Genomic DNA, 26,144 nt, shown 5'->3' with positions numbered 1-26,144 from the left:
ATAAGCAACACAGTCTTACCTTCTATGCAATATCTAAGCGCACTGACAAGCGCGACACGGGAACTAGCTTTATAAGTCAACTCCCACATCACAATGACAGAATCCCTCCAGGACATCTCTATGAAACATGGACTGGGCAAAATCCAAGCAAGGATGAATATTATTCCTCACTGATCAAGAGAAATCTTGGTCCTTTGCTTAGACGATCCCCCACCCCTCCGAGCATACATGTCCGGCTCACACGAGAGACAAGTCACGGCGGTTCCTGCCGCTGTCAGTGGAGGGAGAGTCACGCTTGCAATAACCATGATAGATACACTGTTAACAAGAAGTCAGGGTAAGGAAGGCAAACTCAATAACCCATAGATACGGTTGGTTGATCTAAAACTCGACGTCGATCGTCTCCGCATTGGCAGGATCCCCGCAATCTCTTCCCCGCCCCATGGTCTGTTCGCCTTCGCCTTGCAGGTTTCAACGCTTAGCTCCAACCAAGTTACATCGAGTTCAACGAAAACACTGAAACGCCGAGGAACGGCAAGCCCCTCAGGATTCCCCAGCGGGGAGCGGCCGAGGTCTTCTGTGGTAAATAACATGTGGCTGCAGGCGAGGGATCCCCAAGTAAATATAGAGATGGAGTCGGCTACAATCTTACGACAATTTTGTCAGAACCTAGCTTCGACTGCTGGAAGACATTAAATTGCCAGCTATCGCAGAATTCTACGACAACATGACCGTCGTGACGGACAACTCCAGTGGCTACGTGCACAACCTCACTCCCGCTCAGGAGGCTAAGCTGCGCGATCTGTGGGTCTTTTTCTTCACGTCCGCCGCATCGATCCTCACCAGTGTGTACGATGTCAAGCTACCGGAAGGCCCGCCCAGCAAGCTCTTTGAAGTGCTCGACAAGATCACGGAGCCGACAGTCGAGGCGGTCATTTCTGCGCTCAAGGACGCCGAGACCAATGAGCACACAGATGCCTCGGCGACGGACAGGATAGAAATCTCTGGCGGTGACGGCGACAACGTGGAAAAGAAAGACAGCGGGATCGGGGGAGAACACAGAGAACAAGAAACACTCGATAAGGTCGAATCCCTGATCAATAAAGATGAGGCCAAGAAGACACTACGCACGGAGATGACCACGAAAACGGTCACCCCGGAGCATTTCTCCGCACTGTTTGCCCAGTTGCGCAAGATGGGCATGCAAGAATCAGAGATCAAGACCATGGAAAAAGTGGTAGCAAGGATGTCGCCCGAGGATATGTGCTTCGCAGTCATTAAGATGATCAAGCAAGAGCATCCGGACAGCCTACTGCTGCGGTTCCTGCGCGCGCGCAAATGGGACGTACGCAAAGCTTTTACCATGGCAGTTTCGGCAATCCTATGGCGGAAGGAGATGGAGGTCGACGATGACATCACACCCAAGGGGGAGCTGCACGCACTGCAGAAATCGCGCGATCCGAAACTCTCGGCGGCGGAGAGGAAGGAGGGCGCAGATTTCTTGGAGCAGCTGCGTACGGGGAAGAGCTTTCTGCATGGCGTTGATCGCCAGGGACGGCCGGTGATCTATGTCAGAGTCAAGATCCACAAACCCGGAGCGCAGAGCCAGGAGGCACTGGAGCGGTATATAGTCCATGTCATTGAGTCGACGAGAATGATTATTGCTCCTCCCGTCGAAGCCGGAGTGCGTGCTCCCTCTCTTGAAAGAAGCGGAAAGTACAGGCTAACGTTCGGTACCTTAGACTATTGTCTTCGACATGTCTGGGTTCTCTCTGTCAAACATGGTATGTTTTACGACTCCGCCATAAAAATATGCAGTCGACATTAACGAAACAGGAATACCAACCGGTAAAATTCATCCTCAAGTGCTTCGAAGCAAATTACCCCGAGTCGCTGGGACTGTTGCTGATCCACAACGCCCCATGGATTTTCTCCGGTAAAGCCTGACTCGTATCCCCCCCATAATTAACCCTCACTAACCAAGAAACGAAATAAGGAGTCTGGAGGCTCATCCACGGGTGGATGGACCCCGTCGTCGCCTCCAAAGTCCAGTTCACTCGGTCGATCGAAGACATCGACCGGTTCGTGCCACGCGAACAGGTTCCTCGCGAGCTTGCTGGTGACGAAGACTGGGAGTACAAGTACAAGGAGCCTGAAGACGACGAGAATGCGATCATGCAGGACACGGAAACACGCGACAGCCTCATGCTTGAGCGCCTGATGAGCGGCATTCGCATGTTCGCGGCCACAGCCGCCTGGATCTCCGCCACGACCTTCGCGGGCGGGAAGAGAAACCAAGCGACGGTGGAAGCGGTCAAAACGCGTCGGGATACAACCATCCAGGAGTTCCGGGAGAATTACTGGCGGTTGGATCCGTATGTACGGGCTCGGTCGCTGATTGATCGGGCTGGGATGCTAAATCCCGGTGGGGCGGTTGCCATGGGCCCTGAGGGTAAAGGGGGTTAGTTGGGTTTTCTTCTTTCCTTTTTCTTCTTTTCGTTCTCTTCTTAGTCTTCCTTTTGTGTAGGTTTGTGCAAGTTATTGGGGTATAATGCCTGTCTGACTCCGTCCGGTGTGATACTCGGGAGGATTCTAGGCTCGCATCCTTCGAGTAGCTTAATTCTTTCCCTTGCACTTAGCTGAGCCTGAATTTCCAGCTACTCCCAGGATGGCAGGAGCAATTCCGACGGTGTGAATCAGCGCAGTAATGATCATCGGCAGCAGATGAGCCTCTTCGCTCGGCTCCACTAGGCTACTAATCCATCCGACATAGGAGATAGACCAAGACACGGGACCCGGGCCTACATCTCCTCGGGAATGCGATATCAACCACTGCCGGCAAGATAGGGCCTATAGTCATTTCCCATCCGGCGATCTCGGTGGATTGCAACCTGGCCAAGCTGCGATGCAAGGTATCCCCGGACGGACCAATGTTGGCATCGCACCGGATGCCTCCCGAGAGACCCAGTTCCTAGTTTCCTAGGACGTAACCTGAAGGAGCACATGGTCGGCAGGAATCAGCTCCTTGACTAGTGTCGATTACCGAGGACCAATTGATCACCGCCTGTGCATAGATCGACAAAAGTAGGCTGGCGGCCTGAGCCTGGAAGCCGCCAAATCAACTATCTACGACGTACTATTTTTATGGCTTCAATCTATGCCCGAATGAGTAGGGTCAGAACAAGGCAAGGCTCGCGTGCAAGACACTATTCAGCGGCGACCTCCACCGTAACTCTGCCAATAACTCGCCGAGAACGACTAAAATCAATCGGGGACCCCTGGGATGTGGGTCTTCTTTTTCGAACCGTCACTCACTAAGCATGGATCCACGGTGGGTCTGCTGCCACGTCCAGAAAATCAAGATCCCAGGATTCCGTCGTGCAAAAGAGGATTCTCGTCCCGCCATACCACGTTAGCTGACCGTTGAGATAATATAGGTGAGACATGGGAGGGGAAGTTCGGAATAACTCTATTTCAACAACTTGTTTGAACACGTATAGAAGCAGCCCTATTGGCGATATCAGATTGGTAGGACTCGGGACGGCTTACGCAGCGACCACAAGGATGATATGGGAACTTGAACGTGCCTGGAAATTTCTTCTCGGATACAAGATGAAAGACCCACACTACCAGACTTTGTAGGGCCAATTGCACAGCTGGCAATGGAGCTCTGGGCGTGAAGACCCTTTTGGAAAATTGGCCCAGTGGCAACTTGAACTTTCTTCCCCCTGACTAGGGCATCTGGCCTGACGGCTATGCGTCTCCGAAATGGTAGCTGCGAAGAGATGAAACAGTGGATATCCGACTATCCTTCGGGGCGGATGGAAGCCGAAGATGCATTGATGCGTATTGGTTCGACAAGGTCCGACCTGGCGAATTATTGTCCGCTGTTCGAGCCCTAGGTGGCGATCTCTCCATCGAACCACCTTTTCACCGAGGTTTATTTATATACTGGATTTCAATTATATTCTGGTGCCCCTCCGGTGGGCCGGGGTACAGGGCAATCAAAAAGAAAATTCAATTGGTATCCGCTCTTCACCACCCCCCTTCTCCCCATCGATTCCACCCCCTGGTACTCGGCTCTACACAGCTTCCAGCTCCCCCATATTTGGAGGACTGGCCCGGATTTCTCGGAATCAGATTGTCTCAGACTGATGATTGCATTCCGCTTCCGCTCTTTTTTTCCGTCAGAGGCATCATCAATCCGGCCATGATTCTGCGACGTATATTGATGCTGGCCCTTCTTGGGCTGGTGGCGTTCGTTGCAGCTGCGGAGCAGCTTCCCCAGTGTGCGGTAAGTTTCTGAGTTCATCTAAATTAATATCTGGTGTCTCACCTCTGACAGTCGTAGGCTACCTGTCAGAAGGACACTCTCGCAGACAAGACGACGTCATGCAGCACGAAGGACCTGCAGTGTCTGTGTGATGACAAGAAATTCCAAGATGCTGTGGAAACTTGTGTTACGGCGGGCTGTTCGGGGCGAGAGGCACTGAGTAGGTTCTTACTTCTCGGTCCATATGTGTGGATAAGTACTGATCCAGACAGCGGCGAAGCGCGTCAGTTCTCACCAATGCGGCGTCCCGCCGCACAAGGGCCACCCTGAGGTCGAAGGCGCGACGCTGGTTCCGCTGATCCTGGCCGGAATTCTGTTTGTGGTCCGTATCGCGGCCAAGATCATGGGACTGGGTGGCGGCTGGGGACCCGACGACTATACGATTATCGTGGCTGAGGTGGGTAATTGTTGCATCAGATGGGTGTATTCTTCTGACGTGAACAGATTCTGGGGATTGTCGTCTTTGCGCTGAACGTGGCTAGTAAGTTCACTTGATCTATATACATGTTTGGTAGATATTAACTCTCCCAGTGATCCACTATGGATTCGGTCAAAACGTGTGGGATGTCACTCCGATGGATAACATCACCGTCGTGTACAAGGTGCGTCCAGACAACCCACCCACACGCTACAACACGCCACTAATAGCCGCAGTACTTCTTCGCCTTCGTGATCATCTACAAAGCGCAAATATCCCTCGCCAAAATCTCCGTGTGTCTCTTCCTGCTGCGCATCTTCCAGTCGACCGCCTTCCGCTGGACCACCTACACCATCATCGGATTGAACGCCGCCATCGCCGTAACCTGGATGTTGACAGATTCGTTGCGATGCCTACCCGTGCATCTGTCGTGGACGGCCTGGCAGGGTGAGGAGACGGGCCAGTGTATCGACTTTATGACGGTGACGTTCGTCAACGCGTTCGTTAACATCGCAGTCGACACGGCCATGGTGCTGATGCCCGTGTACGAGATCTCGAAGCTGAATCTGTCCGCGCGGAAGAAGGCGGGCGTGAGTGTGATGTTCGCGATGGGTTTAGTGTATGTCCTCTCTTCCTTTACTTTCCTTTCCTTTCCTTTCCTCCCACATATCGCTAACAGCAAGACAGATTGACTGTCGTCGCCATCCTCCGAGTGATTGTATTCTGGTTCAACCGCTGGGGAAGCAACCAACTAGGTAAGCCCCCTCCATCCGAAAAGTATCCAAAACGACACGATACTAACAGAGGATCTAGTGGAACTCCAACCCATCGTGCACTGGTCCGTAATCGAAGTCCAAATCGCCGTCCTGTGCGCCTGTCTCCCGACGACGCGCGCCATGGTCGTGCATCTGTTCCCCTGCCTGGTGAACGGCTCGGGGGCCAACTCGACGCAGCAGCCGACGGCGCCGTCGAAGATGTTCGGCGCCAGTCGCCAGCCGGGCAACATCTCCATGACGGTGTCGTACTCGGTGGACTACAACAGTAAGCCGCACCAGGCGGACCAGAATAGTTTTGTGCGACTGGTGGAGATGGATCCTATTCGTGATGATTCCTACCCGTGATGAATGGACTCTCTGTTCGGGTTGGATGTTGGAGTTGGTAGCTGGTTATTTGAGCACACTGGCTACATGTATTATAGCTTAATAAGTAGATATGGATTGGGCGAGGTTCAAAAATAAATATTAAAATGAATATATAAGGATAAAACAGAAACATTCGTCAGTATGAGAAGAATGACTAAGAACTGCCTCTGTGGGTCGTGGATCCACCATGATTTGCGCGGGTTTGAGCATATACTACGGAGTATACGGTCATTGTTCTCGATTTGCTTGAGACTGTCTGTTCTTCAATACTTATTTACTCTCCTCTCTCCTCTTACTCTGACTCCAACTCTAACTCTAACTCTATTATCATCTATCTATGACACCTCTGATCAATCTCTACCTAACCGAACATACACACTATAACTACACCCTCCACATTCTCTCAATACTCAAAGAAAGACACCTTTTATATACATAAATCATAAATCAAAATGTGTGGCCCTCCCCGCCCCAGCAGCGGCAACCGCATTGCCATCATGCACAGCACCAACAACAAAAAGACCAGCCAATACGCCATCTGCTTCCACGACCGGACGGCAGCAGACGCAGGTACGCGCGCTTTTGTTCGCTTCAGCGACGCAGGCCAGTGTCAGCGACTGCGTGGGAGGGGTGTCAATCTGCGGATTGAGTATGTTTCTTTCTTTCTTCCTTCCTTCCTTCCTTCCTTCCTTCCTTCCTTCCTTCCTTCCTTCCTTCCCTTCTTTTACACACGTGTATACACATGTATAGATAGGATGAAGCTAATAAGCTATAGAAAACACGGTGACTTGACGGCCTCCGCACAGCACCATCCTCTGCATGCATTTCAGCTGCCACACGGGTGGGATGAGCGCGAGTTTGAGCTGCCGGAGCGGTTGGATCTGGGGGTGTCGGAGAGGGGGATAGTTGGGCGTAGGGTGACTGTTACTGTGGATGGGGTGGATGGGTGGATGGATATGGGAGTTGTGGGGTATGATTGATCTTTCTTCTTTTTTTTTTATTGTTTGGTGTTGGTCGTACTGTTCATGGTTTGGGTTAGGGTAAGCTTGGTTAGGCTGCTGGTACGGTCTTGATATCCCTACAGATGTATATTAAGTATGAGTTGTATTTATTCTTTGTGTGAGGGACAGTATAATAAACATAATAGGTATACAGACATGTATAAAGTAAAGCATTCCAATTCAATTCAAAAGAACAGAGTCAGAACTAAACCTTCGGGGCGTCTTTCTTCTCACCCGCATACCGCGCCTCGGCCTCCTTCCAGTTAATCACCTTCCAGATAGCCTTCGCATAAGCCTTCTTATCGTTCTTATACTGAAGATAATAAGCATGCTCCCACATATCCACCCCCACCAGCGGCACCGCATCAGTGATAGGATCCTGATCCTTGGCACTAACAATGCTCAGCTCCCCGCGGGGCGCATCGCTCACAAGCCACCCCCAGCCGCTGCCCTGCACAGCGAGCAGATTCTCCTCAAAGGCTTCAGTGAAGGCCTTGATGCTTCCCCAGTGCTCCTTGATGGCGGGCGCCAGGGTGGGCGCGGCCTTGTGGATGTGCGTCTCGGGGCTGTCGAAGGGGGCCAGGTTCTTCCAGAAGAGCGAGTGGTTGATGTGGCCGCCGGCGTTGAACTGGACTTGCTTTTGCTGCTTGATGAGCTCGGGGACGTCGGGCTTGGGCTGGTCGAAGGCCTTTGCTTGCGCGGTGAGCGCCGCGTTGAGCTTTTCGACGTAGGTCTTGTGGTGCTTGTTGTAGTGGATGTCCATGATCTCTTTCGAGATGGCGGGTTCGAGGGCCTGTTTGGTTAGTACTTGTATCCGGTGTTTGTATGAAAGGAGAATAGGGACGTACATCCTGCTTGAAGGGAAGCTCGGGGAGGGTGAATTTGCCGGCCATGGCGCTCTGCTTCTTGCTCAGGGCGAGGAGGTCTGCGTCTGACGGTGGCGTCGGTGCTGCGAGAGCGGCAGGAAGGAGGGAGAAGAGGACGAGGGAACGGAACTTCATGGTTGCGATTGACGATATGATATCACGTCACTAGGCCAGTTGATCGTCGAGGGTGTGGATCGTGGGGAGGACCGTGAGAACTGGGGTGAGGGAAATTGAGCGCTTTTATAGACGGCTAGAATGACGCCAAGCATGGTGTCCTACCCGGTCAGTTCCCGGAGGAGCAGGAACGAGATGAAGGACAGCAAGGCTCGGTGCCCGAAGTGCAGACGTTGTCTGGGATAGGGCTAGTTTGGGGGCGTGGTGTGAAGGATTGAGCGCTGATTGATAGAAATGTCAGCAGGATGCCAGGATGCCAGGATCAGGTTGAGCTGGGAGGGGAAATGATCGTCTGTTGTCAGCGTATCTGAAGGGCTTTAGTCTCCTTGGCTCTCAGTTGTACCTTGCTTTCGCTCCCATATCCTATCTTTCCTATGGTATCCTTCTTATTCTATCCTATTTTTATGAGCGGTACCTGTGGCAGTGCAAGAACTAGACCGATTCTCCCCCAAAACATTCTGCAGAGGATTATAGTCTCGTTTCATCTATCCATACTTTTGTGTAGACAGTCTAGTTCAGCTTCTAGTCAGATACAAATCGGCATGATATTGTATCTTGTCACGATCCCGGTATATCAGGAACAGGCTTATGAACCAGATTGATGAAAGAATAAGATCGATGAATAATTATCCCGATCTAACTATTCATGGATTATGTACATGACTAATCCATGCGGGGCCGAACCTCGGCATCTCCGTCGGTTACGTTAACCTTCTTTACGTCTACTTCTACATAAACTCGTCAACAAACAATACTTCATACTTCCTTACTTTGACACAAGTTCATCACAAAGGAAACGAAACAAAATGTCCGTCCAAGACCAAGTCTCCCTCGACAACTTCAGCAACATCTTCTCCCTCGATGGCAAAGTCGCCGTCGTAACGGGCGGATCCCGCGGTCTGGGCTTGCACGCTGCGAGCGGGTGTGTCTCCATTCTCTTTCTCAATTTCTCATTACTATAATTGATATATATTTATATATATACATATATATATATGTACTAATTATTTATATCAAGCCTCCTCCAAGCAGGCTGCTCCAAAGTCTACATCACCAGCCGCAAAGCCTCCGCCTGCAACGAAGCCGTCGCCGCCCTAAACGCCCTCCCGGGTAAACGACCCGGCGCGCAAGCCATCGCCGTCCCGGCTGACAACTCGCGCATTGACGAGCTCGAGCGGCTCGTCGCTGAGGTGCGCAAGACCACCGACCGCGTCGATATCCTCTTCGCCAATGCCGGCGCTACCTGGGGCGAGAAGTTCGATTCGCATCCCCCGGAGGCGTTCAGCAAGGTTATGGATTTGAATGTGAAGAGTGTTTATTATCTGATTCAGAAGTGGGTTCCCCTTTCTCTTCCTCTCTCTCTCTCTCTCTCTCTCTCTCTCTCTCTCTCTCTGTATAAATATATATGTTATGTACATGTATGCTAATATGGTATAGGTTCACCCCCCTCCTCGAACCCCACGCGACAGTCGCCGAGCCCTCCCGCGTAATCGTCACCGGCTCGGTGGCCGGCATCTCGCTGGGCAGTCTCGGCCCCAACGCCGCCTTCGGATACAGCGCCTCCAAAGCAGCCGTCATGCACTTGACCCGCAATCTGGCCGTCGAGCTGGGCCCCCGCGGCATCCTCTGCAATGCCATCGCGCCGGGCTTCTTCCCCTCCAAGATGGCCAGCGGGCTGATTGAGAAGGCCGGCGGCGTCAAGTCTATGGAGGACCATAGCCCCAACCGTCGGCTGGGCAAGCCGGAGGATATTGCGGGCCTGGTGGTGTTTTTGGCGAGTCGGGCCGCGAGTCATTTGAATGGGGCGGTGGTTACTACTGATGGGGGAAGTCATTTGAAGGGGAAGCTCTAGTCTTTTTTCTTTCGTGATTTGTTTTTGTTTGCTTCGTTCGTTTCTTTCTGAAGTTCGTGAAGTCTATCTTTGTATATAGTAGATATAGAACTACAGCTTCGTCTCCCGTCCTTCCACGTGGACCGCCTGGTCCACAATCTCCATCGCCCGCATCAGCTCGTAGTCATGCTGTCTGGGCGTGATAACCTGCACGCTCAGCGGACTATCCAGGTAGACGCGGCGATCGACCGTTTTCTCGTCCCCTATATTAGCATCATCGATTAGCACCCTTAAACCAAAAGGAGAGAGTAAAGAAGGGGGGAACATACACAACCCCCGATTGGCCTTATCCCAACTCCCCCCCACAGGCCCCGCCACCTCGCCCTCCAAATCCGCCTCCCCAAACCGCCGAACCGGCACACTCCCCGCCGGATAATCAAGCAGCACCCAGCTACTCGTATACCCCACGGCATTGTACCGATCCAGCTGCGGCACCGGATGCGGCGCCACCGGATGGATCAGCGCGTCGATGCGTCCTTCTCCTGCCTGGCCCACCTCCCACAGACTCCGGTGCAGCTCCCGCTCAAGCACCCCCCGCTGCGCCTGCAGCTCCGCCAGCTGCGCCACAGACAGCGGCTTCCCGCGCTTCATGCGCTTCTGCAGCCACGGGATGAGCGGCTCGCCTGTGCGCTCGAGTATATCCATCATCGTGTTGCCGCCGTCTATGCCCATCAGTCGGCCTGCGACTGCCTGGCAGCGGGTGAGTGCCTTCGGCACGGGGACTTCGACAACCTCCACGCCGGGTGTGCGGCGGAGTGCCGTGGCGACTTCGTCGACGACGCGTGCGATGGGCGGGAGGGGGGCAACGATTCCGTCGCTGCGGAGGATGCCGATCTTGAATTTTTTTTGGCCCGAAGGGTGCGGGGAGGGCGAGGGTGAGGGCCACACGCCCGGGATGCAGTCTTCGGCGAAGAGTTCCGCGCGGGGCACAATCTCGCGCATCAGGGCGTCGAGGTCGGCGACGGAGCGGGCGAGCGGGCCGGCGACCGTCTGCAGCGAGATGCGGTCTTTGCCGGCTGGCTGGCCCATCTGTTGGCCTCCGAAGGGGACGCGGCCGACGCTGGGCTTGAAGCCGTAGATGCCGGTGCACATGGCTGGGATGCGGATGGAGCCGCCGATGTCGGAGCCGAAGCCGGCCATGGAGCCGCGGAGGGCGAGGAGGGCGGCTTCGCCGCCGGTGCTGCCGCCGACTGTGAGCTGGCGGTTGAGGGGGTTGAGGGTGCGGCCGAAGAGGTGGTTGGCTGTGTCGAGGGCGCCCATTGTTTGGGGCACGCTGGTCTTGGCGATGATGATTGCGCCGAGGGATTCGAGGAGTGTTACGAGGGGGGCGTCTGCCGTGGCGGGTTGGAAGGCCAAGGCGGCGAGGCCGAGGCTGGAGTCGATGCCGGTGATGTTGAAGGTGTCCTTGAGGGTGACTGGGAGGCCGTGCAGGGGGCCGATGGGGGTGCCTGTGCGGCGGAGGTGGGCGTCGAGGTGTTGTGCGCGGGTAAGCGCTCGGTCGAAGAGTGGTTCGGTGAGGCAGCGGGTGAGCTGGTGGGCGACGGATGCTCTCTACATCATCATGTTTAGCTGGATGCTTGGATATTGTAGGCGGCCAAAGAAGGAAGTACCTTACAGAATGCACCCACGACCTCCTCACAGGTGAGTTTCCCCCCGGCTATCTCCCCTACCAAACCGCGGATATCGTACTTCTCTGTGATTTCCAGCTCGTGCGAGGAGAGAAGTCCACACGTCCGCGGAACGTCCATGACGTTGACGCGTCCGTAGGACTGGACGTCGGTGACGGACTCGGCGGGGGAGAGCATCCCCGCGGGGATCTGGGCGGGGGAGAGTCGCCATTCGGGGGGGATCTGGGCGGCGAGGTGCACTTGTTTGCGCTGGGCGATGTCGATGTAGGAGTCCATTGTATAGTATACAGCATACAATTATAATTATAACTGTATATCATGTATGATTGTCGTTGTACCATGGGAGTTGTAGAATACTCTCCGCAGATAGAGGAGGTGGATAGCCGAGATTATGTAAGAACCGAGGTTAATATAACCAGTATATTGATATTTTGAATACCTTCATGGAAATATGTATAGAGAAAGGTAGGTTTTAAAACCGCGACACATCCTTCCCAAACAATCTATTCAACAGCCACCGGAACCCCACCCGCAACTTATTCCGCCAGCTGATGCTCATCGTCAAGTACGCCGAGTTCCACACCAGCGACGCCATCCGCCCCGTCAGCTGTCCAGGCAGGTACTTGCCCACCTGCTCGGGCAGCTGCATCAGCGCCCGCGCGTCGCCGATATACGCCAGCGTGCCCATATTCTGGAAAGAAAATGGCGCCGACTGCGCCAAATCGCCCGCGTTGAGCCGCGCCGCCAGCCACTTGGCTTCTTGGAAGGTGGCCTGCGCTGTTGCGGGCGGCGCGCCCGTCTCGAGCATGGCGTTGTCGCCTAGGGCGTAGACGTCTTGAAGCACGGCGGTCGTGCCGTCCGGTCGCTCGAGCTGTACCCGCAGCTGGCCGTCGACGAGGAGGGCGCCGACCTTGGGGGCTTTCTTGACGTGCCAGCCGGAGTTCTGCTCTGCGGAAGATTCCGCGGGGGACGCCGCGGGGAGGGCCTTCCCGTCTTTCATTTGCGCGGACCGGGTCGGGAATGAAGGGACCTCGTCGAGACCCGTCCGGACCAGCTTATTCATAGTGTTGCCCGTCACCCACACGCACATCCCCACACCGACCTCGCCTTCTTCCTCCGTGCTCAGCGTCAGACACCGCTTGGGGTCCATATGGTGCGGGGGCTGCTGGCCCGGTTCTCCCCAGCGGAGGCTCTTCACGTGGTGGGAGGTCTTGATCTCGATGCCCTCCTTGCGCATAGTGTCCATGGCATAGCGCGACAGCGACTTGTCGAACATGGACAGCACGGTCGGCGCGACGTCATACAGCGTGATACGCGGGATCCCCTTGAGCGTCGGGTACAGCTGGATGAGGTCGGAGTAGATGAAGTCGCGGAGGTGGGCAGCCAGCTCGGTGCCCGTGGGGCCGGCGCCCACGATAGAAAAGTGCAGCAGCCACCGCCGCATGTCGGGCGTTGTGGTCGGCAGCACAGCCAGCTCGAAGCACTCGCGCACCCGACGCTTGACGCGCTTCGAGTCACCGATGTCCTTGAAGAAGAAGGCGTTCTGGCGCACACCGGGCGTGTTGAACGTTTTGCTAACGGCGCCGACGGCGATGACGAGTCGGTCGTAGGGCACGTCGAACATCTCGCCTTGTTCCCACCATGCGGGAGAGGGGGCCGGGTGAGCGACATTCTGTTTCTCGTCCGTGTGCTCGCGCGAGGTCTCTGTCACGCCGCTGCGGACGACAGTCGATTCGCAGCGGATGACCTTGCGATCGAGGTCGATGGAGCGTGCTGCGGCCTGGATGAAGTCGATCTGGGCGGTTGGGTCGCGCACGGGCTCGACGATGTTGGAGAAGTCCAGCGAGCCGCTGGCTGTCTCGGTCAGGAGCGGGGTGAAGACGAAGTAGGATCGGGGGGAGATGACGATGGGAGAGAATTTTTGGGGGTCCAGTTTGCGCGAGACGCCATACCCGCCCCAGCCGGATCCGAGGATGACGACGCGCTCTTTCTTCTGTTGGTTGGCGCTGGGGATGGCTGTCGAGTGTTCGACTCGGGTGGCGAGGGATCGATGGGGTTGAAGTCGTAGTGCTGGCCGTGTGCGACGTATCGTCTGTCGCCCGGCTTGCGACAGACCCCGAACGGGGATTAAGGCTGGCATCGCGAGGGTAAAGAGAGCTTCATCACAAGTAATTTTAGGGAAGAGTTGACCTTTTGTAGTTCAGTCTGTCATGTCTGTCATCGGCCAGCGGGTCATCATGACATCACGCTCGGGAAAACAGCACAACCAGAAAACAGCAGAACCAGAAAAAAAATCTATAAAGAGCCATACAAAGCCATACAAAGACAGGATATCGCTAATCCAGTGCATTTCCGGGTCAACGGAGGTAATATGTGATCCACATGCCGATATCACCGTCCACGAGGCATCTCACTCCGAGACCCGCCGAGAACACGAGTCGCGTCGGAAGGGGGCGGATAGATGATAGCCAATGTGATTATCTCAACTTTCAGCTGTGATTCCAGGCACATGTAAGCGCATCGGATTCAGGAGAGAATAATTACGGGAATCCACGGGTGGAAAGATTCGAGAAGTCGGAGAGAGTTCGGGTTGGGAGTCGGATTCAAGTCGGATGCAGATGACCTGTCGATCTGTGGAGCATGTGAATTATTGATTATACTATTGATAGAAAGATTTAATTAGGAGAATACTAGTGGTCAATATACCTTATCGTTAATATAATACTAATATCACGCATGGATAGTTTATTTTGGTGGATAGCATATTGGTGAGTCATAGGTAGAGGCTGTACAGATCCAAAAGCTTCACTTGATATCATACGAATAGTCCCTCGAAAAAGGCAACAAATCCCCTCGATAGGACCCCTCCACACTCCTCCCCCCTCTCGACCTCACCCTCCGTTCAAGCTCTATCGTCCTCCTCCCATACCCACCCCCATCAGTATCTACATCCTCCTTTCCCCGCCGTGTAGAAGCCCAAATTTTCAACCGTCTCCCCCCCTCCTGACAAACATCTCCAATATCATCAACAGCCAGCGCAATCAACACCAACGGAATGGAGATCGCAAAGCCCACCCCAAAGATATACCTCGCCACAAACCCCAAATGCAACCTCTCCTCCCCGTTCTCTGCCCTCGGAAACTCCACGATGTTGATCGTAAACAGCGTCGCGATAAAACTCAGCGGCAGAAACACGATGGTCACGATCGTAAACACCATGATAATCTTCCCCTGCCGCGTTGTCCCAGCAGCTTGATCCCTCGCGAACCGCGCCTCGAACGCGTTCGCATGCTTCTGCTTGAGGTCCAGCAAGTCTGTGATGGACATGTAGATGCGCTCGGCTTGCTTGTCCATGCGCTCGATGTCTTTGAGATGCATGTCGATCGTGCGCTGCTGCTCTTTGAAGCGCTTTTTGACCTCGTATTGGGAGCGTTGTTGGCCGGCGTAGGTCTCGCAGATTGCGTCTTGCAGGTCGGAGAGCACGTGCTGTTGGTGTTGGAGGACGGTGCGGATCATGTTGAGCTCGTCGCGGATGTCTTTGGCTTCGGAGAGGAGGTCGGTTTCTTGGCCGATGTCGAGGAGGTTGTCGACGAAGAGGGGCTGTTCGCGCTCCAACTCATCTGCATATAAATCTAGCGGGCTGGGCTGGTCGTGATAGCTGTTGCTGGTGGTTGGTCGAGGGGGCGGAGGAGGAGGAGTCTGCCGCGCGAAACGGCTCAGCTTGCGATGGTTCTTTAACCAGTCCGACGCCTGCGCCGAGGCACGATTGAACAGGTTGAAGAGCAGCGTCTCGCGATCCGTCGCAATCCCAATACACGACTCGAACATGTCCAGAAACTGATACTCCTCGTCGCCCATCCGGTGGCGGTCGAAGACGCCCGAGCAGCGGTTCGTGATCGTGATGGCAAGGTCGTACACCGAACGCACCGGCTCGCGCGTCTTGGAGTTGATATCCTCGATGATACCGTCCAGGACATTCAGCGGGTCATTCCGCGGCTGGTCCCACCGCTGCGCGAACCCCGTCACGATCAGGTTCGTGCCGACAATCCACATCCACAGCTGGTCGACCATGAAGATCTTGGGCTCGCCGGATAGTCGCTCCCGTCCCTGTCCCTTCGTCTGGTACCGGTAGACCACTTGATCTTGGTCGCGCGTCTGCGTGTCGATGTTGGGGTAGAAGAACTGGTCGAGGGTGCGACGGATGTGTAGAGATGTGCTTGATGATGCTAGATGCGCTCTGATGAGCAGCTCATCGCGTGTCCGCGTCTGCTCCCCTCCTCCTCCTCCGCTCGGCCCCAGCATCTGCGCCTGCTGGATCGCATCCTGCATCTTCTGTCTCCCCTGCGCGGTCTCGAAATGCAGATACGGCATGAACACGCAGACGTTGCTCGTCGCCGCGAGCGCCGTCTCCTTGCAGAGTGAAAGCGGCGCCGGCTTGGCCTTGTCTTTGCGGGCAGCTGTCACAGACGGCGGCCACGTACCTGGCTTTTTCTTCTGACCTTTCGCTTTCTTGCCTCCATCCTGGCAATAAGAGTCGTGATCCCCCTTTCTCCCTCCCCCAGACAACGGCTGCTGCTGCTGCTGCTGCTTCTTCCCCTTCTGCCCATCCCCCGAACACCTCCTAGTATCCCCACCACTCCCACTCTCCCCCACAGCAGTCGACACCATCGACTCCCCCGAGCTCCTCTCATCATGAACCCTCGACCCCGACCCAGACCCCCATGCCCTCGGACTACTCTGACAAAGCGGCCTCATAAAATGCGAATGCGCCCTCTGCCCCCGATGCTGATAATGGAAACTCTTCTCCAACCCCTTGAAGCTCTCCACATCATGAGCCCCCTCCTCTATAAACGCCTTCGTCAACAACGCCTCCACCCACCCCATATCATTCGCCGGCAGATGAATCCACCTAAAGTCAGTGGCTCCGCTCCGCTCCGGCACCGTCCTAAACGCCGCCTTCCGCGGATTCTCCGCATCCCGCCCATACAGCAATTCATACACGGATACCCGCCGAACCCGGTTCTCATTGTGGAAGTTCCCGAAATCGACGACCGTCGCGTCGAAGGCTTCGCACGCGCGTCGTGCATCCGGCGTTAACATGTTGATATTATTCACAGGCGCCAGCAGCGCCAGCACATCCCGCCTCTTGAACTGCGCCGCGCGCAGGAACGGCGTACTCCCAAAGTTATCCCGCAGCCGCCTCTTCACCCCCGGCTGCGCAAGCAGGATCTCCACAACACCCACATGGCCCCCCTGCGCAGCCAAATGCAGCGGCGTAACCCCGTTCAACAACTGACTGTTTACGTGCGCGCCCGCGCCCAGCAGCAACCGCACCGTCGACTCCGTCCCGTTATCACACGCATTATGGAGCGGCGTCCAGCCGCCATCGCTGCGCGCGTTCACGTCCGCGCGGAACCCGAGCAACAACTCCACGACATCGTCCCGCCCGTCTTTGATCGCCAGGTGCAGCGGCGCTTTATTCCGCGACTCGACGGCGTTGGCGTCCGCTCTCGCGACCAGGAGCATCTCCGCCAGGCGCAGCTTCCCCGTCGCGCACGCCCAGTGCAGCGGGGTGCGGCCGAGCGCGTCCACGCCTTCGATGCAGACCGTCTCGCCCAGAAGCAGCGCGATGACGTCCTCGCCCCAGTCGCACTGCTTGTCCGCGGCTAGGTTATGCAGCACGTTTCTGCGCCTCAGGTCCCGCGCGTTGGGGTCCGCCCCGCGCGACAGCAGACAGTGGACCATGTGCCAATGGTTCCGCCAGGCGGCGGTCATCAAGGCGGTGCGGCCCTTCTTGTCGGGGGACTCGGGCGACGCGCCGTAGTCGAGGAGGAGCTGGACGATGCGGACGTGGTTGCGCTCTGCGGCGCGGAGGAGCGGGGAGGGTCGTGGGGGCGGGACGTCTGTGGGGGCGCCTTGGGCGAGGAGGTATTGTGTTGCGGAGATGCATCCTCGTTCGCAGCTGCGCATGAGGCCGACGCGGAGGACGGAGTCGGTGAGTTGGGCGGTTTCGCGGCCGACGGTGAGGATGTGGTGCAGGGTGGGGGTGTCGTTTTGTTCGACGGCGCGGAGGAGGCGCGGCTCGAGGCGGTCGTTGTTGTGGCTGGAGCTGGTTATGCTCGAGCGGGAGGGGGTCATTTTTTTGGTTTGTTGGGGGTCCATTGTGGTTGTGTTGGGGGGTTTAGGGGGGCATGGTTGTTAGGTATTGTAGGTTGGGTGTGGTGGTGAGGTGATGATCACAGGGGTGTGTACGGATAATAAATGTGGATGGAAACACGAGGCTGACACCATTGCGGCGATCAATGAAAAACTTGCTCCGTCCGGTTAGCTGCAGGTCGCTGATCGACTAACCTATTCGTAAGCTAGTACAAAGCCCCTCGTCTAGCCTGATCCTACAGACGTCTACGGGGAAGCCACCATAGGAGACTATGGTAGACTACGACTGACATACAATATACTAGATGAATTCTATTACCGACCAAAGGTCTGATTATGCAGTCCGTCCAAGGTCCAGAACATCCAACCCGAACCATGCTCACCGGTCTAAACACGGGTACAGAATGACCCAACAGGAAAACGAGAAGGTCGACAGCGGAGATCGCATGTCCGATCTATCCCTAGCGGTCCGAACCATTGAACCGCGGATAAAGATCGAACGATGAACACGAAACGGGAGAAGGGGAATCACCACAACGGGCTCAGCAGGAGAATTAAAAATGCAATATGCGAAGGAAAAAAAATCATCGCCTCAAGATACAGAACAAGAAATATCACAGTCAAAAAAGGAAAGGAAAAAGAAGGAAAAGAAGGAGAGGAAAGGAAGGAAAGAAAAGGAAAGAACGAAAGGAAGAGATGAGAAAGAGGAAAAGGGGCAACGATGGGATTATCGTTTCTTTTGGTTCGGCACCTGCTTCAGAATGTCATCAAAGCTCATGGTCGGGTTGAAGCGGCTCATGGGACGCGCCGGAGGATCGATCGGCGCCACACCCGCCGGCAAGGGAAGCGCTTCCAGTCCCGGGTTGATCGACATCCGGTGGTCGGCCCGACTCCGGGCGGCCGGCGAGTTGGCGCGCGGGATGGCCGGCGGCGGCGTGAGGCCGACGTGCGTCGGGGCCAGCAGCGGCGTCGGCTGCTGCGACCCGGAGTAATGCGGCTGCTGCAGGTGCGGTTCGGACGAGGAGCCGGCGGACGACTGCTGGGCCTGGTACGGGGAGGAGAGCGAGGATTCGTTGTCATAAGGGTCGTCGATGGTCGGCGGCGCCAGGATGGCGTCCTTCTCGGCCCAGAGCTCGGCATCCCGCCAGCAGTGACTCCGGCGGTAGATGCCCTCCACCCCGTTGATGACCACGTCCGAGGGCAGGCTGACGACACCGGCGCCGCCCGCGACGCCGAACCAGCTGCGGGCGGCCTTGCCGTCGTTGTGGATCCAGGGGGCGCCGCCGCGCGGGGCGATGCAGCAAAAGTACTCGACGCCGTCGGTGTACTTGACATCCTGCACGTCGACGACGAGCAGGGGCAGCGACTGGATGACGCAGTAGAGGAAGATCCACTGGCCGCAGCGCAGGTCGATCAGGTCGTTGAGGCTCTTGCCGTGGGCGGAGCGGCGCTCGAACTGCATAAAGGCCTCGATAAAGGGCGTGGGGCGCAGGCTCTCGCGGGTGTAAGAGCCCATGAGGACGGCGTTGATGTCGGAGTCCTTGAGCTTCTTGGTGCGCTTCTTGGCGTCCTTCTTGGGGTCGAGCGGCTTCCGGTAGAGCGGCTGCAGGGTGGGGTAGAGCGGAATGTCGAAGGGGATGGGGGGCAGGACCGGGGGCGTGCTGCGGTCGTACTCGCTCTCGACCTGGCGCAGGGCGCGGTTCATGACCTGCTCGGGGTCGGCGCCGTCGAGGCTCCCGTCGGAGCCGGCGCCGGCCATGTCGATGGTGCGGGTGGTCAGGTTGTTGCGGTCGACCATCATGTCGTAGAGGCCGGCAAAATCGTCGTACAGCTCGGAGAGGACGCGACGGTTGAGGCCGCTCTCCTCGAACTGGTTCTTCTTGGAGCGGGCCTTGGGGGGCCAGGAGCCGTAGCGCTGGCGGTAGTACTGCATGGTAAAGCGGCGGAACTCCATGAAGCCCGCCTTCCAGGTCTTGAAGCGGATGACCTTGCTCTCCATCGAGGTGGCCGAGTTGGCGATGCCGGAGAAGACCGAGGGGAAGTCAAAGTCGTCGAGCTTGCTGTAGAGGACGCGCAGGCGGGTGTCGAGGTCGATGAAGCCGCGCTCGAGGCGCTTCTGGGTGACGGGGCTGATGAGGCCATACTTGGGGCTGCGCAGCTGCTTGAGCTCGTCCAGCTTGCCGACACCGTGCACGAAGCCCTCGAGGTAGAGGGGGAAGAAGCGCAGGCGCTCTCCCAGGACGATGGCCTCGATGGTCTTCTCGCGGCTCTTGCGGACGTCGTCGAGGCGCAGCTCGTCGCAGTAGTTGCCGAAGCTGGTGGTGGCGGTCTCGCCGAAGTTGGTGCCGTCGAAGTTGGTGAACTCGAAGCGGGCGAGGAGGGTGGCGACGTCCATGAAGATGGAGAAGAGCGAGGGGGAGCGCGGGGTGGCGATGAGCGACTGCCCCATGAGAAAGGCGAAGAGGTTGCGGAAGAGGAGGAGGGTCTCGGTGTCGTCCTGGGCGAGGCGGGCGTGGGGGCTGGTCACGTCGCTGTTGAGGGGGATGGGGAGGTAGAGGTGCAGCTCGGGGTCATCGGGGCCGTCGTCGTCGTCGAAGGCCATGCGACGACTGCCCGAGCTGTCATTGTCGTCGTCGGCCAGGCGGTCCTGGGGACCCAGGGGCGGCGAGGCGTAGCCGGCGGCGGAGTTGCCGAACGAGAGGGTGCGGGTTTGTTGTTCGAGCGATCGGGCATCGGTGCCGCGGGCGAGGAAGTTGAGAGAGGGCGATTCGGCAAAGACGGTCGAGTGGAGTTTGAAGGAGGGGGGGCGGCCGGCATTCTGGGGGAAGAGATAGACGTAGGTGTCGCCGGTTTCGTTCCACAGTTCGGGGACCTGCTCCCCCCTGGCCAACGGTTCCAGGTTGTAGAGGATCTTCTGATCCAGGCCGGCGATCCAGGCACTGGGCAGCTGGGGGCTCACGGGCAGCGAGCGGGTATCCACGGAACTGGCGCGCTGACGACCGGGGATCCAACTGCGTCGCTTGGAGGGGGTGCCCGGGCGGGAGTCCGGGGCGGTGCCGGGGACGAAGAGCCCCGCGGCACTGGCGGGGCGGTTGCTGCTGCTCCTCCGGCGGCCGCGGCTCTGAGGACGATCGGGGGAGTTGGGGGCCGAATCGGCCAGATCCTGGTTGACGTCGAGGAGGGAGGGGGGGAGCGGCAGGGGGCCATCGAGGGGCATGTCGTGAGGGCCGGGGGAGCGGATAGGCATGGGTTCGCCAACATCGTAGGAGGGGTTGTAGCTCGAGGTGAGGCGGGCGGGACGGGATGAGCTGCGGCGTCGTCGTTGATCTTGGGCGAACTGATCGGGGGAAGGTTTGGTGGGCGGGACGGGGGAACGAGGGGAAGAGGGGGAGACGGAATCATCACGGTTGGGATTGGAACCCAAGGAGAAGAGGGAGGAGATCCGCTTGGCGGATTTGACGGGGGCGGATAGCATGGCTGAATTATTAGTGAAAAGAAGGAAAAGGAGGAAAGAAGCGAGAGGGAGAAAGGAGGAAAGGAAGAGAGAGAAAGAAGGAGATGGAGGCCGGCCAAGGACAGCCGTGAAGATGGGGGAGATTAGGGGAAGGAAGAAAAAGAAAGAGACATGAGTTGGAGAGGAAGAGAGTGTAAGGGGAAGAAAGAGAGAGAGGAAGAGGAAGAGAGCGTAGGGGGAAGAAAGAGAGAGAGAGGAAGAGAGTGTAGGGGGAGGAGAGAGAGAGAGAGAGAGAGAGAGAGAAGGGAAGGAGAAAGAGTGAGTAAGGAAGAATGTGAAGCAAAATCCACCAGTTCAGTCAGTGTTGGTCTTACCTGGCAATCAATAAAAACAAATAACCAATCAGATCATATAATGGAAAGATATAAATAACCAGATCGGTAGACAATCAATAAAGATATAAATATGTAGAAGAAAGCAATAAAAAGAAAACCAAGAAGAAATCAGAAAGAGAACGATCAGTCACCTGTTCTCCTCAATCCCATGAACTGAAAAGAGAGAGAGAGAGAGAGAGAGATGATGACAGTGTTGGAATGTGGATGTCGGGGAACGGATCGGCAGGAGGGATCCGAAGAATGGATCTTAACAGTCAGGATAATAACCCTGATGATGGGATCCAGAGATGGGTGATAGACGGGAAAGATATGGACGAGAAGTCAAAAGAGAAAGTAGAAGTAAAAGAAAGAAGGAAAGTCCAAGGTCGAGTAAGTAAAGCGAGTGGTGAATCCCCTGGTGGAGACTGAACTGGAACCTCAGGAGATGGAGTGGAGGTGGTGGATGCCACGAGATTCAGACCATGGCTAGTGATACGATCGATTTAGAGGATTGAGATTGAGGTCAAGTCTGGAGTCCTGAGTAGATCCGAGTCTCTCATCATCAGGATAGTAATCGCCCAGAGAATCAAGAGAGAAGAGAGAATAGAAGAAGGAGAAAAAGAGAAAGATGTATAGAAAGTGTCTGGTGTCCGATCTTGGCGGAATTATGCTTCATAACTCTCATGGACTTGTTTTTTATCCTCCCATTCCATCTTTCTGTTTTCTCTTTTTTTTTTCTTTTTTTTTCCTCTATTTTCTCTATTAACTTTACTCTGTTTTACTGCCACTTCTTACTTATTTTTTTTAGTTGTATTTTCCATGGTTGAATTTTCCTTCCATCTATTCTTACAGACAAGGTTGCATCCTTCTCCTCCTGACTGGTTCCTCCCCAATCCTCCAGTGGGTCCCCTGACTCTCATCTCTCTTTTCTTCTCATTTTTCTTCCTGGTTTTTCAACAAGGCTGTGGTGCCAGCTCAACCCCGAGGCTGTACTCTATCTGATCATGGCTGTGTCTTCGATTCCTTATGGACGGTGGTCTCCATTATTCATCATCTGTACGGAACTATACCTATAATACAACAGGGATAATACCCTGTCCTCCCGGAATCGTGGGTCCCTTCAGGAGATGCGTGTTCACATCCGACAGCCTACCTGTTCGGAGGCCGGTTTTTGACTTTCCTTTTCATTTATTTAATTCTCTCGTTTTCTGACCTTGATAATCAATATCATAATGATATAAATAATCGAAACAAACACTCCCAACCCAGACAAGGCGCACATCTAAAAATAGTCCCCTCCATAATCCTCCGTCCAATATCATCTAATACCATCAATATCATCGGTATCATATAATATAATACGCATAGTACCACCTCGGATAATAACCTACAGGAAACATATCAGATCCAAGCCATCCGCGCGTCGACCCATCTGACGTGTCTGCTCGGTAGGTACGAGGTACCATGTAGGTACCGAGAATATCCCGTCCGAGGCAAGGCAGCAAGGATGGTTGCCGCCGAGTGTATGCGGGCTCAGTCCTCGACTGCTCGGAGGGGTACCCTACTTACGACTTTCTACTTCATTCGTAGATGGTTGTGTAGAGCGTCATCATAATGAAAACGCTAATTTCAATTCAAGTAAACAAAGATCAGAGGGTAGGTAATACACTACTTAGTTAAGAAAGAGCAAAAAGAAAAAGAAAGAAGAAAAAGAAAGAAGAAAAAGAAAGAAGAAAAAGAAAGAAGAAAAAGAAAGAAGAAAAAAAGAACGTCCAGGGTGAGGCTCGAACTCACAACCTCTCGATAAACCGTTGTTTAACAGTCGAACGCGCTAACCAGTTGCGCCACCCAGACGAGCTGTTATTATGGCGTTTGATATTACCCTACATGTACCTCTTGACATATTCTGTATTCGCCACTGCCTAGTGTGTTGCCCCTCTAATTATATGAAACCACAAACAGACTGAGACATTCGACAGATTTTTCTAGGACTAGTAGGACGAGGTTGTGTAATGTTGTATAATGTGGGTAGTATACCTGAGTGGTATTCTCAGTGGTATTCTGAGTGGTATTTTGAGTGGTATTCTTGAGGTGGTGTATTCCATCTGGTTAATTATTCTATCAATCGGTTGTTTATAGATATCAATTGTATATCCTGATATCCTGTCCGGTATATTCTCTATACGGAACAAAACACTTCAGGCCATCGCAATTCAACATATCAACTATAAATCCAGTAAACCCTCACTAATATAGTAATGGTCAATGCTCGCACAAGCTAAAATTCCCCCTCTCATACTCCCGATTCTGCTCCTTCCCCTTCGCCCCCCTCTCCGCCATCAACTCCAACCGATACGCCCTCGCCCGCTCCCCACTCATACACCCCCTCTCATCAACCAACCCCCCCATAACCATCTCCCTCAACTCAACCGGCAAACTCGGCAACACGCCCCTCACCAAGGCCGCCCGCTCCCGCGCCCACTCCACCTGCTGCGGCGGCACATTCGCCGTCGAAATCACCCGCCGCAGCGGATCGACCAGGAACAGCGCGAGGATCTTGCGATGCCCGCGCCGCGACCGGTCCGCCAGCTCGAACGGCGCCACCCGGTGCTGCACCGTGTTGGGGAAGGTTAAGAGCCGGCCGGCTGGGCAGAGCACGCTGCCGAGGTCTTGAGTGAGGTTCTCTCCCCCGTAGTCGCCGGATACTTCGGGTCCGAAGCCGTATACCGCTTGGATGAACTCGTGGTGGCTTTGTTCGTAGTTGACGCTGTCGAGTTGGGCGGCACGTTGGCGGAAGGAGAGCCGGCTTTCGGTGATGTTGGAGCTGTCGTAGTAGTAGATGGCTGTTGCGCAGATGCGTTCGTTCTGGATTGTCAGTATTCTCTTGCTTTCTCTATTTTTTATTTTTTTTTCTCTATTTCTTTCTTGCTTTCTTGAGAGAGAGAGAGAGGAGGGGAAACTCACCAACTGCCCCTCAATATGCCACGACCCCCCACCATACTCCGGCTTCTCCGGCCCAAGCTCAATATTCGCCAACTTGACAATAACCTGCAACCCCTCCTCGCGGAACTTCTCCCGAAGAGAGACACTCTCAAACGGCACAGGCGGACGGAAGTCCCCCTCCGGCTCAGGCAGCTTGATAGGCCTCGAATGCGACCACTCGCACCAGCGATCACCGAACTCATCGCTGTCCTCCTCTTCCTCGTCCTTGGCTACCGGCTCCGGCGTGTCGCGCGCCACGTACTCCACCTCCCTGTAGGGGATTCTGTCGCGCCGATACCCGTGAACGGCGGTCAGACTCTGGTCCCAGAGGGGGATGGCGCGCGCGAGGACGCCCTCGATGGCGCTGTAGAGCGCGCGGTGCTTGAAGGGGGCGAGGTTGTTGATGTAGGACGTTATGCGGCATTCGCTGTCGCTGTCGGGTGTGAAGCGGACTTCGCACGGCAGCCACTGGAACTTGGTGCTGAAGGCGTTACCGATTTCTGATGCGAATGGCCAGAGGGCGGGGTCGAGGGTCGGCGTGGGGATGACTTCGCCTTTTCCGGCGCTGTCGAGGCAGTCGGCTAGTGACAGCGTGCAGTCTGGGAGGATGCGCGTGCGCCCGTAGACGAGGGGGTAGAGCGATGGGTGAACGAGGTCGACGACCTTGTTGTCTGAGCCTGGGTGGTAGTCCTTTTGCTCTTCGGGGATGTTCTCCAGCGGGGCGACTGCGTCGCGCAGTGCTTGCTGGAGGTCTTCTGGGATGGCGGTGTCGGAGCGCACGACGCCCATGTCGAAGACTTGGAGGAGTTTTTTCTCTTTGTAGACGTTGGCTTTCCATTGCATTTCTTGCACGATCCAGTCGAGCATTTTGGGGGTGACGTCTAGGTTGGATTTGGCGATTTCGTCGCGCCATTTGGAGGTGATTTTTTCGTCGTATACCTTTCTTGGTCAGAAGGTCGAGACTTCGAGGGTCTGGGCTGTAAGGAGGGATACCTTGTGATACCACATAGGTTTCTCCGAAATGTGGTTCATGACATCCATCATGTTGAGTTCTCGCTGGACGTAGATCCGGCTGCGACTGTTATTCTTCATTCTGATAAGACCGGTCTCAGATACACTCACGAGGCGTCCGCATCATGGTCGCGCGAATCTAATGCATTGGGGAACAGTTTCGGGGAGTCATAATGGGTGTTCTTCTAGATGTCAACTTGGATGAACCGATGGAGGTGGAGGGGGAGGAGACACGATGCGACATACGGTTTCCCCGTGGTTTAAGGAATGGGAGTATCCTCGTAGGATGGGCGCGTCATTGTTGGAACCCATGTCGCAGACTGTTCTCTAGTGTAGATAGTCGACCGTAGATTATTTTGCGTTGAAAAAAGTAGAGTCGTCGTTCACTTTATAAGTACCTTCAAGAGAACAGAACAAATCAGGCAACGGTTAAGGCACCCGCCGCTAACTTCTTCTTCTTCTCTCGCGGCTCGTATAAGGATCGCTAGGCAGTAGGCAGGACGTCCAGGCAAGAAATCAAATCTAGTCAACAACCGTGGATCAACAGGCGGTCTTGGCCTGATAGGTATGCGTGTGGAAGAGTAGCTCGTGTGGGTTCCCCACCTCTGACAGAACCCATTCGGCTTGATATACGACATCTTGTTGACGGAGCTTGCCGACCCCACTTCCCCATAGGGTTAGATATACTCGTATTCTATACAATCCAAGCAGAGG

General features: G+C 55.3%; 10 protein-coding genes and 1 non-coding gene across 11 annotated transcripts; 5 read left to right on the top strand and 6 right to left on the bottom strand.

Annotated features, from left to right (window-relative positions):
- Nucleotides 1-727: 727 nt before the first annotated feature.
- On the top strand, nucleotides 728-2,644 carry BDW47DRAFT_131379 (CRAL-TRIO domain-containing protein; the record flags this gene model as incomplete). Its single annotated transcript, XM_024817298.1, has 3 exons — nucleotides 728-1,684; nucleotides 1,819-1,936; nucleotides 1,997-2,644. 3 exons carry the CDS (start codon nucleotides 728-730, stop codon nucleotides 2,464-2,466), a joined length of 1,545 nt encoding a protein of 514 aa, XP_024672591.1. The 3' UTR covers nucleotides 2,467-2,644.
- A 1,420-nt stretch (nucleotides 2,645-4,064) lies between these two features.
- On the top strand, nucleotides 4,065-6,110 carry BDW47DRAFT_24148 (CFEM domain-containing protein). Its single transcript, XM_024818550.1, has 8 exons — nucleotides 4,065-4,294; nucleotides 4,352-4,493; nucleotides 4,546-4,730; nucleotides 4,778-4,814; nucleotides 4,865-4,935; nucleotides 4,988-5,370; nucleotides 5,439-5,506; nucleotides 5,565-6,110. Exons 1-8 carry the CDS (start codon nucleotides 4,211-4,213, stop codon nucleotides 5,870-5,872), a joined length of 1,278 nt encoding a protein of 425 aa, XP_024672590.1. The 5' UTR covers nucleotides 4,065-4,210; the 3' UTR covers nucleotides 5,873-6,110.
- Nucleotides 6,111-6,345: 235 nt separating this feature from the next.
- Nucleotides 6,346-6,873, top strand: BDW47DRAFT_125408 (uncharacterized protein; the record flags this gene model as incomplete). Its single annotated transcript, XM_024816381.1, has 2 exons — nucleotides 6,346-6,542; nucleotides 6,669-6,873. The coding sequence occupies 2 exons, from the start codon at nucleotides 6,346-6,348 to the stop codon at nucleotides 6,871-6,873; spliced, it is 402 nt and encodes a 133-aa protein (XP_024672589.1).
- Nucleotides 6,874-7,099: 226 nt separating this feature from the next.
- Nucleotides 7,100-7,787, bottom strand: BDW47DRAFT_117291 (superoxide dismutase; the record flags this gene model as incomplete). The annotated part of the gene is made up of 2 exons (XM_024815057.1): nucleotides 7,100-7,687; nucleotides 7,743-7,787. 2 exons carry the CDS (start codon nucleotides 7,785-7,787, stop codon nucleotides 7,100-7,102), a joined length of 633 nt encoding a protein of 210 aa, XP_024672588.1.
- A 953-nt stretch (nucleotides 7,788-8,740) lies between these two features.
- BDW47DRAFT_131375 (oxidoreductase, short-chain dehydrogenase/reductase family) lies at nucleotides 8,741-9,787 on the top strand (the record flags this gene model as incomplete). The annotated part of the gene is made up of 3 exons (XM_024817297.1): nucleotides 8,741-8,856; nucleotides 8,953-9,267; nucleotides 9,372-9,787. 3 exons carry the CDS (start codon nucleotides 8,741-8,743, stop codon nucleotides 9,784-9,786), a joined length of 846 nt encoding a protein of 281 aa, XP_024672587.1.
- Nucleotides 9,788-9,876: 89 nt separating this feature from the next.
- Nucleotides 9,877-11,753, bottom strand: BDW47DRAFT_131373 (putative general amidase; the record flags this gene model as incomplete). Its single annotated transcript, XM_024817296.1, has 3 exons — nucleotides 11,436-11,753; nucleotides 10,095-11,376; nucleotides 9,877-10,028 (listed from the first exon to the last, which is right to left on the bottom strand). The coding sequence occupies exons 1-3, from the start codon at nucleotides 11,727-11,729 to the stop codon at nucleotides 9,877-9,879; spliced, it is 1,728 nt and encodes a 575-aa protein (XP_024672586.1). The 5' UTR covers nucleotides 11,730-11,753.
- Nucleotides 11,754-11,925: 172 nt separating this feature from the next.
- On the bottom strand, nucleotides 11,926-14,082 carry BDW47DRAFT_131371 (putative pyridine nucleotide-disulfide oxidoreductase; the record flags this gene model as incomplete). Its single annotated transcript, XM_024817295.1, has 1 exon — nucleotides 11,926-14,082. The coding sequence occupies exon 1, from the start codon at nucleotides 13,591-13,593 to the stop codon at nucleotides 11,926-11,928; it is 1,668 nt and encodes a 555-aa protein (XP_024672585.1). The 5' UTR covers nucleotides 13,594-14,082.
- A 4,254-nt stretch (nucleotides 14,083-18,336) lies between these two features.
- Nucleotides 18,337-21,084, bottom strand: BDW47DRAFT_117284 (uncharacterized protein; the record flags this gene model as incomplete). The annotated part of the gene is made up of 1 exon (XM_024815056.1): nucleotides 18,337-21,084. The coding sequence occupies one exon, from the start codon at nucleotides 21,082-21,084 to the stop codon at nucleotides 18,337-18,339; it is 2,748 nt and encodes a 915-aa protein (XP_024672584.1).
- Nucleotides 21,085-22,203: 1,119 nt separating this feature from the next.
- BDW47DRAFT_24124 (uncharacterized protein) lies at nucleotides 22,204-22,550 on the top strand. The gene has a single exon (XM_024818549.1). The coding sequence runs from the start codon at nucleotides 22,257-22,259 to the stop codon at nucleotides 22,437-22,439; it is 183 nt and encodes a 60-aa protein (XP_024672583.1). The 5' UTR covers nucleotides 22,204-22,256; the 3' UTR covers nucleotides 22,440-22,550.
- Nucleotides 22,551-23,206: 656 nt separating this feature from the next.
- Nucleotides 23,207-23,291, bottom strand: BDW47DRAFT_t75. Its single transcript has one exon. It is a non-coding gene; the product is annotated as a tRNA-Asn (tRNA).
- Nucleotides 23,292-23,699: 408 nt separating this feature from the next.
- On the bottom strand, nucleotides 23,700-25,742 carry BDW47DRAFT_125401 (DUF4246 domain-containing protein; the record flags this gene model as incomplete). Its single annotated transcript, XM_024816380.1, has 5 exons — nucleotides 23,700-24,302; nucleotides 24,402-25,358; nucleotides 25,413-25,491; nucleotides 25,542-25,612; nucleotides 25,677-25,742. The coding sequence occupies 5 exons, from the start codon at nucleotides 25,740-25,742 to the stop codon at nucleotides 23,700-23,702; spliced, it is 1,776 nt and encodes a 591-aa protein (XP_024672582.1).
- Nucleotides 25,743-26,144: the final 402 nt, after the last annotated feature.

Source organism: Aspergillus candidus, assembly GCF_002847045.1.
Source record: "Aspergillus candidus strain CBS 102.13 unplaced genomic scaffold BDW47scaffold_19, whole genome shotgun sequence".
In the NCBI taxonomy this organism is placed as follows: Eukaryota; Fungi; Ascomycota; class Eurotiomycetes; order Eurotiales; family Aspergillaceae; genus Aspergillus; species Aspergillus candidus.
This window is presented reverse-complemented; position numbering and strand designations above follow the sequence as displayed.